Source organism: Engraulis encrasicolus, chromosome 2, assembly GCF_034702125.1.
Source record: "Engraulis encrasicolus isolate BLACKSEA-1 chromosome 2, IST_EnEncr_1.0, whole genome shotgun sequence".
In the NCBI taxonomy this organism is placed as follows: Eukaryota; Metazoa; Chordata; class Actinopteri; order Clupeiformes; family Engraulidae; genus Engraulis; species Engraulis encrasicolus.
In genome coordinates, this window is record NC_085858.1 from 56,140,279 (window position 1) to 56,155,278 (window position 15,000).

The window sequence follows — 15,000 nt, forward strand, 5'->3', positions numbered from 1 at the left end:
TATGCCTGATAACTGGTAGTGATTGGCACCACATGACCAGCGGGTGGAGCATACGGAGGGGAAAACATGCAGTTTCATGGGCGGGGCAGAGGTGCCGTCTGGATCTACAGCATATGGCATATGAAATGCATAGACATAATTCAATTCAATTCAATTCAATTATTTTATTAAGGGATAACCCCTTGAGATGTTCCATCTCTTTTTCGAGGGGGTCCCTATAAACATCAAACACATACATTACACACAGTCACACATCCACACCAGAGCTCTTCATCACTACAGGCTAAGCAGTCCAACGTCTCTACCCCAAATAGATTTATAGGCAAAAATCAGCAAATAAAACACAAAAAATTACATTTGTATCACACTAAAAAGAAATGATAAATAAAAGACAAATAAAGGAGGAGAAAACCACATAATGTACTTTGAGTTGAGTGATATGATTGGTTAAAACGAACTATCATGCTGTCATATATACAGTATATCACGAAAGTGAATACACCCCTCACAGTTTTGCAGATTTTTGAGTATATCTTTTCATAGGAAAGCATTACAGAAATTTCACTTGGACACAATGATTAGTGACCTTTTAACAACATATTTAACCGCTTAAATTTCTTGTTCACTCAGAAAAAAACTAAATACAGCCAATAATGTTTGAACATGTACTCACAAAAGTGAGTACACCCCAGATTAAAATCCGGTAGAGAAGGGGCAAATTTGTTTACCTTGGTCTCAAGAGAGATGAACAGACCAAGGATATGGATCACTGGAACCATGTTGTGTGATCTGAAGAGACCAAGATAAACAAATATACTTTAGATGGTGTCAAGCATGTGTGGTGGTAAACAAGTGAGTTTTACAAAAAAGGTGTATCCTCTCCATAGCCAAGCATGGTAGTGGGACTGACATGGTTTGGGGATGCATGAATGCTGTCAACATTGGCAATCTGAAATACACCTAAAAGAAACATGCATGTCATCATGCACTGTGACTACTGAAGCAGATCCTGATATTCTCCATAGGATTGCATTCAAATCTCACACCAATCTATTTAAGCCAGATGCAGACTCAAAATGTAAAAGTTCAATGCAAAGAAAGGTTGAAACGCACACTGATGACCTCCCTTTTCATCCCTTTTCATTTCATTTCAATTCGAGACGATTCGAGCCAACACAGCCCCTTCTCTACCGGATTTTAATCTGGGGTGTACTCACTTTTGTGAGTACATGTTCAAACATTAATGGCTGTATTTAGTTTTTTTCTGACTGAACAAGAAATTTAAGCGGTTAAATATGTTGTTAAAAGGTCACTAATCATTGTGTCAAAGTGAAATTTCTGTAATGCTTTCCTATGAAAAGATATACTCAAAAATCTGCAAAACTGTGAGGGGTGTATTCACTTTCGTGATATACTGTACAGTGTTTTTAGTTTCAGGTTTTTTTTCTACCTAGTCTATCTGTTTCTGTCTGTCTGCCTGTCTGTTTCTCTCCGTCTCTGTCTCGGTCTCTCTCTCTCTCTCTCTGTGCCTCTGTCTGTCTCTCTCTCTCACACACGCACACACACACACACACACACACACACACACACACACACACACACACACACACACACACACACACACACACACACACACACACACACACACACACACACACACACACACACACATACACACAGTCTAGATACACATCTCCATCTCCATCTCTTTATATGCTCCATCGACAAAGTAAATATTGCCTATTAATGCTGAAGCTCTCTCCCCGCCCTCTCTCTCTCTTTCTCTCTCTCTCTCTCTCTCCCCCACATCTCCCCCCTCTCCCTCTCTCTCTCTCACCCTCCCTCACACATCCCCTTCTCCCTTTCTCCCTCTCTCTCTCTCACCCTCCCTCACACATCCCCCTCTCCCTCTCCCTCTCTATTTCTCCTTCTCCCTCCTCTCTCCTTCTCCCTTCTCCCCTTCTCCCTCTCCCTCTCTCTCTCTCTCTCCTTCTCCCTCCCCCTCTCCCCGTAACAGGGTGCATATTCTGGTGGACGTTTCGAGCCCTAATGAGCGTCACTGGCTCCACGTGCTGCTCTGCCTCCGTCTGCTCCTGGAGGAACATCTCAGCAGCCAGCAGAGCTTCAATGTCACCGTGTAGGTCACAAACACAACGCTCCCTCATACTCTTTACACGCTCACACTTTTAGCCCCAACAGCCCAGCATGGTCAGGTCACGTGTACTGTACAGCCCCAGGGGCCAGGCGATAATGTGTGACCGTGTCATGGTCGTGAAGAAGAAGCAGTGTGCTACATGTAAACAAAAAAAAACTCTTAACCTCTAACTCTTAGTCTGAGTAATGTGCCCTGGAGGGGCTCTCACACACTAAACATGGCTTTATTATTTAGTGGAAAAAGGGAGTTAAGTGACTAAAATGCGGCCTGACGCAGTGGGAGGATGGTAGTTTTGTGAAGCAGTGGGTGAAAATATGGGTAATTGTGTCTGGTTAAAAGCCTCCCTGTGAATAAACAGACTTAGTCTCCCATTAGCGCGGATCGCTGTGCTGCTGTTGCTGCCTGCTTTTTGGGGAACGATTTGCATAATTTTTGTTGGAGTCTCGAGTGTGCCGTGCCGTGCCTCGCTCCATTCGTTTCTGAATGGAAAAGTAGTATCAATTAGAGCTCCTCGTCTGCCCAGAAGCCTGGGAAAAATAACACTATAGTACTTGCTGAGGTCAGTGGTCCCTGTACAGCTGTCAGTTTTACCCATGATTCAGTGCACTGCAGGGTGGATGTAGCTGGTTGAGCCGTCTGTGGCATCCAAGGTCAAGATGACCTTCTTCATCCATATGTTATTCTCTGGCTTTTGTCTCTGGCAGGTTTGGTACAGAGGGGGAGTAGCCCCAGTACAATTGTCAGTATTGTTCTAATTCCGGAGGTCTGTCAGTAAAATAGAGGTACTCTTACAGTGTATCTATCTACCTCATTAGATACAGTTAAATAACTATATACAGTAAGATCATGCATAGTGTTGTATTTACAGCAATAATAACTTTTACCTCTACTTAAAGGGGCGCAATGTAGCATGATGTAGTTTGCGCGGTGCCCCTTGCATGCCTGTCTCAAAATCTACACTCTCATGAAAAATGCTGTTTAAATAAACTGGCTGTGAGTTTTTCCATCACGGAATGCCTGTAGTTGATACAAATCTTAATACGATATGTAAAGCGATTTTTCGTATGAGAAATGTTGCCCACGACACTCGCTCTGCCAAAAGTTACATGTGGGGTTCTCAGCGGACGGATCGTGAAAGTGGTCGGGACGGGAGAGTCATCGTTCACTTACTAATGACTCAAATAAGCATCGGCTGGCTCGGGACAGTAATTAATTGCACTTTTAATCCTACATAGAGCCCCTTTAATTCACCTCTGCACAATTCAGTGCACTGCACTGTGATGTAACTGCTCGAGCCGTCTATCTCATCCAAGGTCAAGTCGACCTTCCTCATCCACATGTGTGTTCTTCTCCTGCTCTGCTTATGTCTGGCAGGTTTGGTACGGAGGTGGCGTCCTGGAGAGAAGCCCAGGTTCCTGTTTCTCACAAGAGCCTTCAAGAGGCCTGGCAGTAAGAGCAGCAAAGGCCTTTCATATTGTGCTCAGTCCTACATTATATTTATTATTTATTATTGCCCCATTTTGCCCATAAGTGAACACTTGTTCAAGTTCAGGCTTTTCCTACCGGGATCATGGAGGGTTTTATGTAACAAAGTGATAAAAGAGGGGATGGGGTATTTTTATTTATTTATTTTATTTTATTTATTTGTTACAAGGATGGCCCCTTGAGATGTGCCATCTCATTTTCGAGGGGGTCCTACTGACAGTACAGTACAAAAACAAAAAACAAAACAAAACAGTAGACATAGACACACACACTCACTCATTCACTCACTGGCGTTGCTCTCCAAACTACCCCACCACCCAACATGCTACAATAGTATGGTTTACAAGATGCCATTAGTTGTTAAAGAAATCATATGAATGAAAAGAAAAATGAAAAAGAATGAGAAGGAAGAGGGCAAAACAAGACAACAGAAAACCCAAAAAACACAAAAACAAAACAGACCGTAACCAGAAACAAACAAACAAAAAACCCGACCCAGCAACTAAGGCCTTTCAGAAACAAGAGCAGGATGTTTCAAAGTAAGTGATTAAAGATGATCTAAAAATATAAAGGGAAGTGATGGACCTAAATGAAGAGGGAAGGCTATTCCAAACTGATGGAGCTTTGAATTTAAATGCTCGGCGACCGATTTCCTTTCTAATTCTGGGTGTCACTAAGAACAGATGGTCAATGTTACGTAGGCTATAGTCAGAGCTTAGGGGGGTTAGTAGCTCTTTCAGGTAAGGAGGGGACTGTGTGTGTATACATTTAAAAATGAGAATTGACCAGTGGAGCTTTCTTCTATTCTTGGGTGCAGGCCAGTTCAAGGCTTCATACATTGTACAGTGATGTGTCCTATACGGACATCTAAGTACAAATCTACAAAGACTGTTGTACAGTACATTGAGAGGATGAAGATGAGTTTCAGGAGTATTACCATATACAACATCTGCATAGTCAAGAATTGGAAAAATTAACTGAGTTACAATTCTTTTACGGACCTCCTGTGAAAAGCAGTCAACTGAACGATAAAGAGATTTTAAACAACCAGTTATTTTCTTGGAAATTGTGTTAATATGATGTCTAAAGGAGAGCTGAGAGTCCAGCCAGACACCCAGGTATTTAAACTCCTCCACTCTATCTAGTAGTGTTCCATCAAGAAGAGTAACTGACCAGTTAGTAGATGGCAGAGAGCTGGTTCGAGTACAAAACAGCATGCTATATGATTTTTCCTTGTTCAGGAGAAGCTTATTTGAGAGAAACCACTGTTGCACTTTGTTGAAGTCAGATTGGAGAGTATGTTGAATATGAGAAATATTAGCAGAGGAATAGTACAATACAGTATCGTCAGCATATAAGTGAATTTGACTATCAGAGCACATTTGTGGCAAATCATTGATGAAAATAGAAAACAACAGAGGGCCCAACGATGAACCTTGAGGAACGCCCTTATCAATTAATTTACCCTACCCTGAAAGAAGACGCTTTGAGTTCTGTTATGAAGAAATGAATTGAAAAATAGTAAAGCTGTACTGGACAGGCCAATAGCATGTAACTTATCTAATAAAAGGTAATGGTCAACTAAGTCAAATGCCTTAGAGAGGTCAATAAATATAGCACCTGAGGGCATGTTGCTGTCTGCAGCTGACATTACATCATTGGTAAATTTTAAGAGAGCAGTTGTGGTTGAGTAACCGGGTCGGAATCCTGATTGATGCTGAGATAATATGTTGTGGTCCGTAAGATATGTGGACAATTGGTTAAATATGAGCTTTTCAAATATTTTTGTTACACTATTAATTATTGAAATAGGTCTGTAATTGTTCATATCTGAGGTACTGCCGCCCTTGTGAAGAGGAATTACTCTAGCACTTTTCCATGAGGAAGGTATTTCACCTGTTGTTAAAGATAAGTTGAATAGATCAGCTAAAGGGAATGACAGAACATGAGAGGCCAGTTTAAAGAACCTAATATCCAGGCCGTCTGGGCCTGCGCTACATCCAGCTCTCATACCATCGATGACCCTCTGGACGTCAAATGGGGAGACTATATTGAAGCAAAAGGAACTGTTACTCCTGCCCTGAGTCAGGCTTGGCCCATAATGGGAGTTACCTGACATAGTTTGTCCTATTGTAGCAAAGTGATGACTGAATGTCTCAGCAATCATTACAGGTTCACTTACCATTTGGCCATTAGAACTAATATGGGTTGTGGAAGATTTTGAGGATTTGTTTGTAAGATAATTCATTTTTTTCCAAAATTTTTTAGGATTTTTGAAAGTCTGTTGCCAGGCTATTCTTAAAGTAACTTGCTTTAGCATTCCTTGTTTCAGTTTTACATCTATTCCTTAGCTCCTTGTAAATGTTCCAGTCTGTAGAATCTCTGGTTTTGCGGAATTTTCCCCAGGCCTTATCTCTTTGTTTAAGTAAACCAATAAGTTCACCTTTGATCCAGGGAAGATTTTGACCTCTGATCTTCTTTGAAATCAATGGTGCATTTTTGTTAATTACTTGCAGGAACTCAGAATAAAAGAAGTGCCAGGCTTCTTCAACAGTTGGAATTAGTTGAAATCTTCCCCAATTCACATTCAAGATGTCTTGAATGAGGTGTTCAGGATTAATTTTATTGATATGCCTAATCTTAATCAGTTTGGGAGGAGGATGTACCAATTTAATTTTCCAGACACAAAATACCATTGAGTGGTCACTAAAGGAGTCAGGTAGCACACCTGATTGAGTTATTCTGCCCGGATGGGAAACTAGTATCCAGTCCAACAGAGATGAGGAGCTGGGGCCAACTCGAGTGGGTTCTGAAATAATCTGAGATAAATTTATACTATTAAAAAGAGTGCGAACCTTATGGGAGGAGCGGTCTAACCAGTTAGAGTTGAAATCACCAAGTATAATTTTTTCAGTAGAACGGTTAAGGGAATTAATAGTAGACAAAATGCAATCAGTGGTTTCAGCAGGGGCAGATGGTGGTTTATAGATATTGCCAATAATTAAACTTTTATTTTCATGAAAAGTAATGTTAACAAAAAGTCCTTCAAAATACTGGGGACTCTCCTCAGGAAAAGCAAGATCAGCAGTCAAATTTGATGCAACATATGTTAATAGTCCGCCACCTCTAGATCCTCTGTCTTTCCTGAATGATACATAGTCATCAAGTTTAATATCCTTGTCAGAGATACCATTGTTTAGCCAAGTTTCAGATAATGTAATCACATGGGGTTTGTTGTAGGTAAGCCAAGCTCGCAATAAATCAATTTTAGGCATCAAGCTCCTAATATTCAAATGTACAATAAGTAGCCCCTTAGCGAAATTCATTTATCTTCCATGAAGAAAGGTGGGGTAGAGCATCTTAATCATAAATGAGTAGCCTAGCTGATAAAGGCAGAAACAGCTGGATGAGGGAGGCAGGAAGAGAGCAATAATCACCAACACAAACACATTCACACCCACACTCTCACACACACACAAAAACACAGAACAAAAAAACCCACATAAGGCAATATAAGATTGCATTGGGGAGGGGTGAGGGGTCACATAGTAAAGCTCAGTCTACCTGGCTTGATTTAATATAATATATAATGAGCTTAACAGTCCTACTCCTGGGGCTTAGGCTTTCACATTACTCAAGTGGGATAGAGAACACAACAAAATAGTCATACTGGTCCTACACTTCACCAGATACTTAGTTTATTCATTCCAACTAGGCCTTATAATTTTCCAGTTTCCAAAAAATTAACTATAGTTTATATCTCACAGAAAACGTGAGCCTATCTTGAGTGATTTAACGTCAGAGAAAAGGGAAAAAAGAGAAGTATATAAATAAAAGAAAAGTCTGTCTGCTTGACAGTCTGTTTGAACCAGCGTTCATAATTCCACTTTCATGCAGCGTAACATAAGTCAAACCTGCTCTATTTTTCTTTTCTGAACTTGCTGTATACAGCTGTCAGTGTCCAATAAAGTAATGAAAAATCGTGCCTATGTGCTTCGGAAGCAATGCCCACATAGCAGGGACGAGAAAAAAAAAAAGAAAAGGCGCATAGTCCAGTTTTCACGCAGGGATGTCACCAATGTTTTTTTTTTTGTTTTTTTTTTATGGCGAAAGAAGAGGAAGGATGGGCCTAGAAAACAACAGAAGACGTGCGCGACCATAGGCGCTATAGGCCCGCGTAGTAGTAACGCAGAACAGCTGATGACATTTCATGACATTTAAGAGGAAGGATGGGCCTAGAAAACAACAGAAGACGTGCGCGACCATAGGCGCTATAGGCCTGCGTAGTAGTAACGCAGAACAGCTGATGACATTTCATGACATTTAACAAGGCCATGTTCCCAGATTTTGCACACATTTTTAAATGGATGTTAGCCGTAATCTATTACATTATCTCGCCGTGAACTTACATTTAAATATTCTTCGTTTTTGAATGTGGATATTTTTTTATCCATTAACGTGTAAACACGACATGTGGATGAAAATAAAATCTCTAATGTGACAGGTGGGTTTTAGCCTCCTAAGGTGCTGTTTCCCCGTAGCCGAATATTTTTAAATGTGTATATTTTTGTTCTCCTGTGTAGGTGGAAACGCAACATGTGGATAAAAATGAAAAAAATCCATGTAACAGTTGCGTTTTAGCCCCTAAATGAGATATTTTTAAAGCTGCATTCCTCTTACGGGGAAACGGAAGGCCAAAACCAATGTAAACAGGAGAAATATCCTCATTTCAAAATATCCAGCTACGTGGAAACAGCAGCTAAAGGGATATATTTTTTAAAATGAGCTTTGAAATGAGCTTTCTAAAACTCTTGTGTATATGTGTGAACAAGAAGCAGAATCTGATGTGCTCTCAAAAATATTCATACACCTGTAAACATCTTCTTAGGTTAGACCTTTAGACATCCAGTTCTTCAGGGTCTCAGTGATGGAAGGGATGCGGGTGGGGCTTCTGTTTCATCCACAGGTGGCTCCAGGGCTGCCAATGTGCTGGGGGCCGTAACACCCTGGGGGCCCTGAGGCTGGCCCTGGAGGGGGACCCTCACCACGCTAGGGCCACCACACAGCCCCAGGGCCTCTACCTCTTCACCACCGGAGTGCCTGACCAGGACATGGTAATAAAGACAACAACAACAACAACAACAATAATGATAATAATAATAATAGTAATAATAATAATAATAATAATAATAATAATAAATGATATGATATTGCTACTACTACTATTAATAATAAAACATATAGTAATAGTTATAAAATGTCTGTCATGGAACCCAAGGTTGCTTCGTGTTGGGTTTCTCTTCACAACCAAGACCTTGCTGTTCATTATTGTGTTTGTACAGTAGGCCTACATGTCCCTTTGAGTGTGTATGTTATGTATTCAGTTGCTCAGTGATGTATTTTGAGATAGACTCACAGCTTACCTGAGGGCATGGTTTGGTTTTATCGATTAGATATGAGGTGTGCATCTTACTCCTTTTATCTTGGCAAATGTTTTTGTGTGTGTGTGTGCGTGTGTGCATGCGTGCATGCGAACACATGCACGCACGCACGCACGCACGTACGCACGCATGCACACACGCATGTCTGTGTGTATCTGTTTGTATCGATGGTCTTTCACCGCTTAACTTACCAGGCAGCAGTGAGTGCATACGTCTCTGAGTGCTGCAGCACTGTGGATGCCAGGCTCCACGTCTGCCTCTTCACTGACCCCCAAGGGACCCCCAGCAGCAGCCCGTCACCCACGCACCCCCTCTCGTCACCCACGCACCCCCTCTCGTCAGCCACGCACCCTCTCACATCAGCAGACACCGCCCTGGCACTGCGGACACTGGCGAAGGCTGGGAGGGGCCGCTTCCACTGGATCAGCCCGACAGGTGGGGCTGCCATGTGGGCATCAGGGCTTGACTATTTTGTTATTATTATTTATTATGTTTTATGGGCTTCTTATTATTTTTCAGACAAGACAGTATGAGAGAGACAGGCAATGTGTTGGGAGATTCACTAGTTTGACGCCCTCTCGTGACTTCACATGGTAATCAAACATTTCAAACAAGCGATTTAAGGTTAGGGTTAGGTTTAGGGTTAAGGTTAGGGTTAGGGTTAAGGTTAGGGTTAGGTTTAGGGTTAGGTTTAGGGTTAAGGTTAGGGTTAGGATTAGGTTTAGGGTCGTATGACGTAAGCGGTAAGTCACGAAAGGGCGTCGAACTAGTGAGTCCCTGGCAGATGAGCCGGGCCGGAATCAAATCCTGGTCGCTGGCATCGCATTACAGTACCCAGCCACTGGGTAGGCTGGGCCAGGGCTATTTTAGGACTATTTTACTCACTGGCCATTTTTTTTATCCTGTTGCTTTTCTCAAGTCACTAGCCATTCTGCCTTTCTGCTAGTCACGCCTGGTCAGGGTTTTTTAACATGATAGCCTATGGTTAAACTAAGAAGATGAAGTGCTGAAGTAAGAAGATAACTACACAGTATTGAAATAGCTTCCCACATAAAAAAGGCTGCTATTTGAGCTTAAATGCAAACAATTGTAGCAACCTACCTGCCAAAGCTTCTACTGGCACTGAAATGATTACTATCCACAGCCAAATTGGTTGGCAGGGACCAATGTCAAGACCTGGTTGGCAACATGGTATTGTGGGCACCATTGTGGGCTTCTCTGGTTCGCATTTGTTCCTCAGCCCACATGTTATTCATTAGTGAAGCTCATGGCACAGGAAGGTGATAATTAGGAACAAATGCACATTCCAATCTGCCAATGAGAGTAAACAGCCAGGAAGTAACCGACAGTGTTTGAGACTGACTGTACTGTGTAGTGCGGTGAAAAAAGATGTCTCAATTTACCGAAATGCAGTAGGGCTATCAGAAAAGAATCTGCTGACATGTGGAGATGGACATAACTCTGGAAGGTGTCATAAGCAGGATAGTTGATGGGGGGAGGGGATCTTTAAATTATTTCTGTGAGTTTTCTTGGAATTTATAAACCAGAGGAGGTTGGGGTTGTTGGTTGGAGAGATCTTTACGTTATCTCTGAACATTTTGTTGCGAGTTCAAAAACAAGACTGTGGTGGAGTTGGAGAGGGATCAAAACATTCCCAGTGTCCTTTGTAGCTAGAGCACAGTGGAGAAGAGAGGCACGAAGAGAGGCAGGCCAGCCGACCGCCATATTGTGTGGGAGTTTCTCTGTCTCTGTCTCTGTCTTGGTCTAGCGTGCCCAAAGGGCCACTTTGTTCTCCTAAGCCACTGCTGGTGCTTTCATCCCTGTCATCCCTGCTGTGTGGAGCTCTGCTGAAGGCTCTGTCATTTTCCAGGAACGCTGCATGCCCATTACCCAGCATCCTCATCAGTCTAATGGCAGACACCTGCTCAACAGCAGTAATGCTAGAGCACAACGACTGTCACTTAAGGACACAGCTTCATAAAAATGAACTAAGGACTTGGCTTTTGAAGCTGTTAACACGTACAGTAGCCAATATGGATATTTTTGAAAATGCATAGGTTTTAGCCTCTTGCTTACATGTAAACGGAGCTTTAGAACGTTCATTTCAAAACTGTGGTTTTAAAATATCCCAGTCAGAGGTCTAAAACACACCTGTCAAAATGGAGTAATATAATAAATATAAGAAATAAATATAAAATATTCGCATTTAAAAATGTTGTGAAACCAGCACTGTAGATATTCATAGCCCATTTGATTCTTGACAATCACAGGTCAAATCTTTACGGGTGATGTAATATTTTCTTGAAGCTCAAGATCCTTATAGGATCCGTAGGAATTGACATCATTACCGGCAACCATATTTGCAGTGTTCTGTGCCTCATGCACGGGACATGTTTCTGTTCACGAGTATCACCATCAGAAAAGACTGTTGTGGGAGTTTGTAATGACAACGTGGACAAATCTGAGCATGCCTTCTCTCACTCTCTCTCTCTCTTTCTCTCTCTCTCTCTCCCTCTCTCTCTCTCTCTCTCTCTTTCTCTCTCTCTCCGTCTCTCTCTCTCTCTCCCCCTGCAGGCATTGTTGAAAGTGATGACGTCAACACCCTAATTGGTGAGATGGAAAAGGCTGCTTGTTATTGGCAGAAGGTGAGAGTACGTCTCTCAACTCAACACCTACATGCTGTACATGTATGTTCACATCATGTAGATGTAGCCAAGCATGCTAATGATCCAGTCTTCACACTGATGTCGGAAGTGATACACTGTTGGCATGTTCATATATGCCATTCTTTTTTTTAATCTTATTCTCTGTTGTGAATACTTAAATGTACATACATGATGCACTGTTGCGTGGGATGTTTCAACCTCTTTGCATACATGTTTGTCGCTATACTGTATGTTTAACTACTGAGTAGTGAAATGAACTGATGTACACACCACACACACAATGGCTGATGCAAGTAATGTATACATACTGTATATTCAGTTGCTTTTTTGAGTTGACACACCAGGTGAAACACTTTCAGAGACAGTGACCGTTTGTTTCCTAGTTGCATATTCATAGAGGTAATCGAAGGCATTATATTCTGTTCTATTTCATTCTATTTTATTCTACATAAATATAAGGCTATCAGTGATATACGGCTCCCACTGATGCTGTATGTGATACATTATTGCTGCTGTAGTCTTGGACAGCACAGTGTAGCCAGCTATATCTGAAGCCTCATCTGTTTCCTCCTGTGTTGGCAATAGCATTTATGTCTCGTTGCCTCCAACATGGTTGAATGCACTTAATGTGTCACTATGCACTGTGAGCCAAAGGCAGGAAGCGATCTGTCCTTCAGTCAGTTCGCCTGCCGCCTGACAGACTCCAGCCTCGACGTGACTTGTTTCCGTACGGTATGTTACTCCCCAAACCCCCATGTCAACCTCGTCGCACTCACATCACATTACTCTTAGCTGACGCTTTTATCCAAAGTGACTTACAGTTATTTAGGGGGACAGCACAGGGGAATTGGTGAGTCATTGGAGAAACATGGAAGTAAGAGCTTGGCAGGGCAAGGGTACTGGCATATTGATGTAAAACTTCAAAGTTAACCAACGGGCAATTATGGAGGAATGATTCTTTCTCTGCTGTCAACCCACTTTTCTGGCCTCCCATTCTGCAGTGCAGTGAGCTGGTGGAGACCCTCATCCAGAGGACCTCTGGCAGGGCTCCGGGTGCAGGCCAGGCTCGGCCGAGCAGCGCCCCAGTCAAGAGTGCCCTATCCGGGGCACAACAGCACAAACTCCCCCCACCCCGACCCACCCTGCTCACCCTCACTCGACTGGTAAGTGCAACCCAGCCAGGCCCTGAACCTTGCTCTCCTGTCACTGTGTCATTAGTTCATATATGCACTTTTCATCTGATTAAATGTGTAAACTGATTAAATATGCCTCATGTAAGCAGTCAAATAATAATTAAATAATAATTAAATAATAATCTTAAGTATAAAAGGTTTAAATTTTCAAACTGTTTATATTTGAACCGTTTAGACCAGTGTTTCTCAACAGGGGTGCCGGGGCACCCTGGGGTGCCGCGGGCCCCCTTCAGGTATGCCGCGGAAAAGTGGATGATAAATAAAATTATGTAATATAATACATATTTGTCTAAATTGATAAGTTAATGCTAGTCAGTGGAATCTTTCATCTGCCATTTACACACAATAAAGTAAATATAGGTCGCCCCAGTCAGCTGCAACTTCAAACGTAGGTTGTGTGATGTTTCCAAATGTGTTACTTTTCTAAGTTTGTGTGGTGTCGAATGCGATGCCATGTTACGGCTTGTTGGTTTGGGGTGCCTTGAAATTTGTCAGGAATTGAAAGGGTGCCTCGCCTTAAAAAAGGTTGAGAAACACTGATTTAGACTACTCGTATAAAACGATTTGAAGAGGAAACTGCTTTTGTAAATTGTTCCATTGATAAGTAAGTGGGTGCAAGACGTGTTTTGGTCTCAGACGTCTGGTTGATATGGATTTTAGGTGGATATGAATATGCTCGTGAGGTGGATATGAATATGCTTGTCACTGTAGGTGGATATAAATATGCTTGTGAGATAGTTCACTAAAAGCAGACAGACAAATAAACCCATACAATGGTGCCACTGGCTGTCGTTGCGACGCCCTGAGGCGATTCTAGGCTCAGGTGAGGCCCCAAGCGAAAATGCAAAAGAATGAACATTTGAACCAAAGTCGCCACTACTGTGGTAAAGTGTGGGCTGTTATTCACTATCTAAGGCTTGGGGGCCCCAAGCGGCTGCCTGCCTTGCCTGGTGGCAAGATGCACCTCTGGTTGCGCCGCCCTGACGCGTGCAACAGCTGAAACGTCACTGACCATTGTACAAGTAGGGCCTATTGAAAAAAAAATTGTATCACTAGGTTGGGTCTATATCTCCTGTTAATGCCTGCTCCCTTAAACTTATGTATTGCAATTATTGCCCATAGATAGCAGAAAAGCTCATTTACAAGCGCCTTTCACTTTGTAACAAGTTGTTGATGCACTGAAACAATCTTGGAAACTTTAAGACAAAAAAATCTAGTGATCCTTTTTTTATTTTTAAGGGTTGATGAAAACAACCAAGACATAGCTTTATGTTAAGCATATCCCGACATTTGGAAATATATTCCTTTCAGTCTTACAAAAAGCACTCTGACAGTCAATAATGAAATCACTTGAGATGTTTTATGTTCCACAGTGCCGCTGTCTGTGCATGTTTGAACCCAGACAGCACTTTTCTGTCTCAGATATGTCTTTTTTTCTTGTGCCTGCAGTCAAATAAGGATAACAGCCTAATCAAAGCCTCCCCACAAAGAGCTCTATCATGGCGGCCAAGCAGTGCCAAGGCTGTTATCCCCCCAGGTGAGGCTGCTGTTACCGCTGCTGCTGCTGCTGCTGTTATGCATTTTGAACAGTTCTCAGAAGAAGAAGAAAAAACTCAATTGTTTTTTCACTACAATACATTTCATTCTGACAATGCCTCAAACTCAACAATGTTGTCATGGCTGAAGACATACAGCCATTGTTTATTTTATTTCTATGAAATGCCTTTTGTTGCTGAAGCCCAGAGGCGGTTATTGTTCCGTTTTGTTTTGTAGCAAGGCATAAGAACAACATGAAAATATACAGTGCAGTAGACATACGTAGAAAGCGGTAATGATTTGTCCTGGGGACATCGCATACCAAAAGTCATTGTCAACATTGTTTTGAGAAAGCAATAATATGTCTCCTTTCTAAAACAAATGCACCCAAGTCTTTTGTTTTGTTTTGTTTTTTTGTTAGTTTTGTTACGTTTCCTTCCTTTAGAGGGGCTTAAGAAAGACATGAAAATATAGACATAGAAAGTGGTAATGATTCGTCCTGGAGACATCATCATAGCACAGTC

General features: G+C 42.0%; 1 protein-coding gene across 1 annotated transcript in view; it reads left to right on the top strand.

Annotated features, from left to right (window-relative positions):
- Window positions 1–15,000, top strand: part of vwa3a (von Willebrand factor A domain containing 3A) — a 51,864-nt gene that overhangs the window by 25,377 nt on the left and 11,487 nt on the right. Inside the window, exons 16-22 of the mRNA XM_063218733.1 lie at window positions 2,018–2,137; window positions 3,530–3,604; window positions 8,607–8,754; window positions 9,276–9,516; window positions 11,656–11,768; window positions 12,749–12,910; window positions 14,390–14,477. Of these exons, the coding sequence (XP_063074803.1) occupies window positions 2,018–2,137; window positions 3,530–3,604; window positions 8,607–8,754; window positions 9,276–9,516; window positions 11,656–11,768; window positions 12,749–12,910; window positions 14,390–14,477 (947 nt within the window). The remainder of the gene's footprint in view (window positions 1–2,017; window positions 2,138–3,529; window positions 3,605–8,606; window positions 8,755–9,275; window positions 9,517–11,655; window positions 11,769–12,748; window positions 12,911–14,389; window positions 14,478–15,000) is intronic.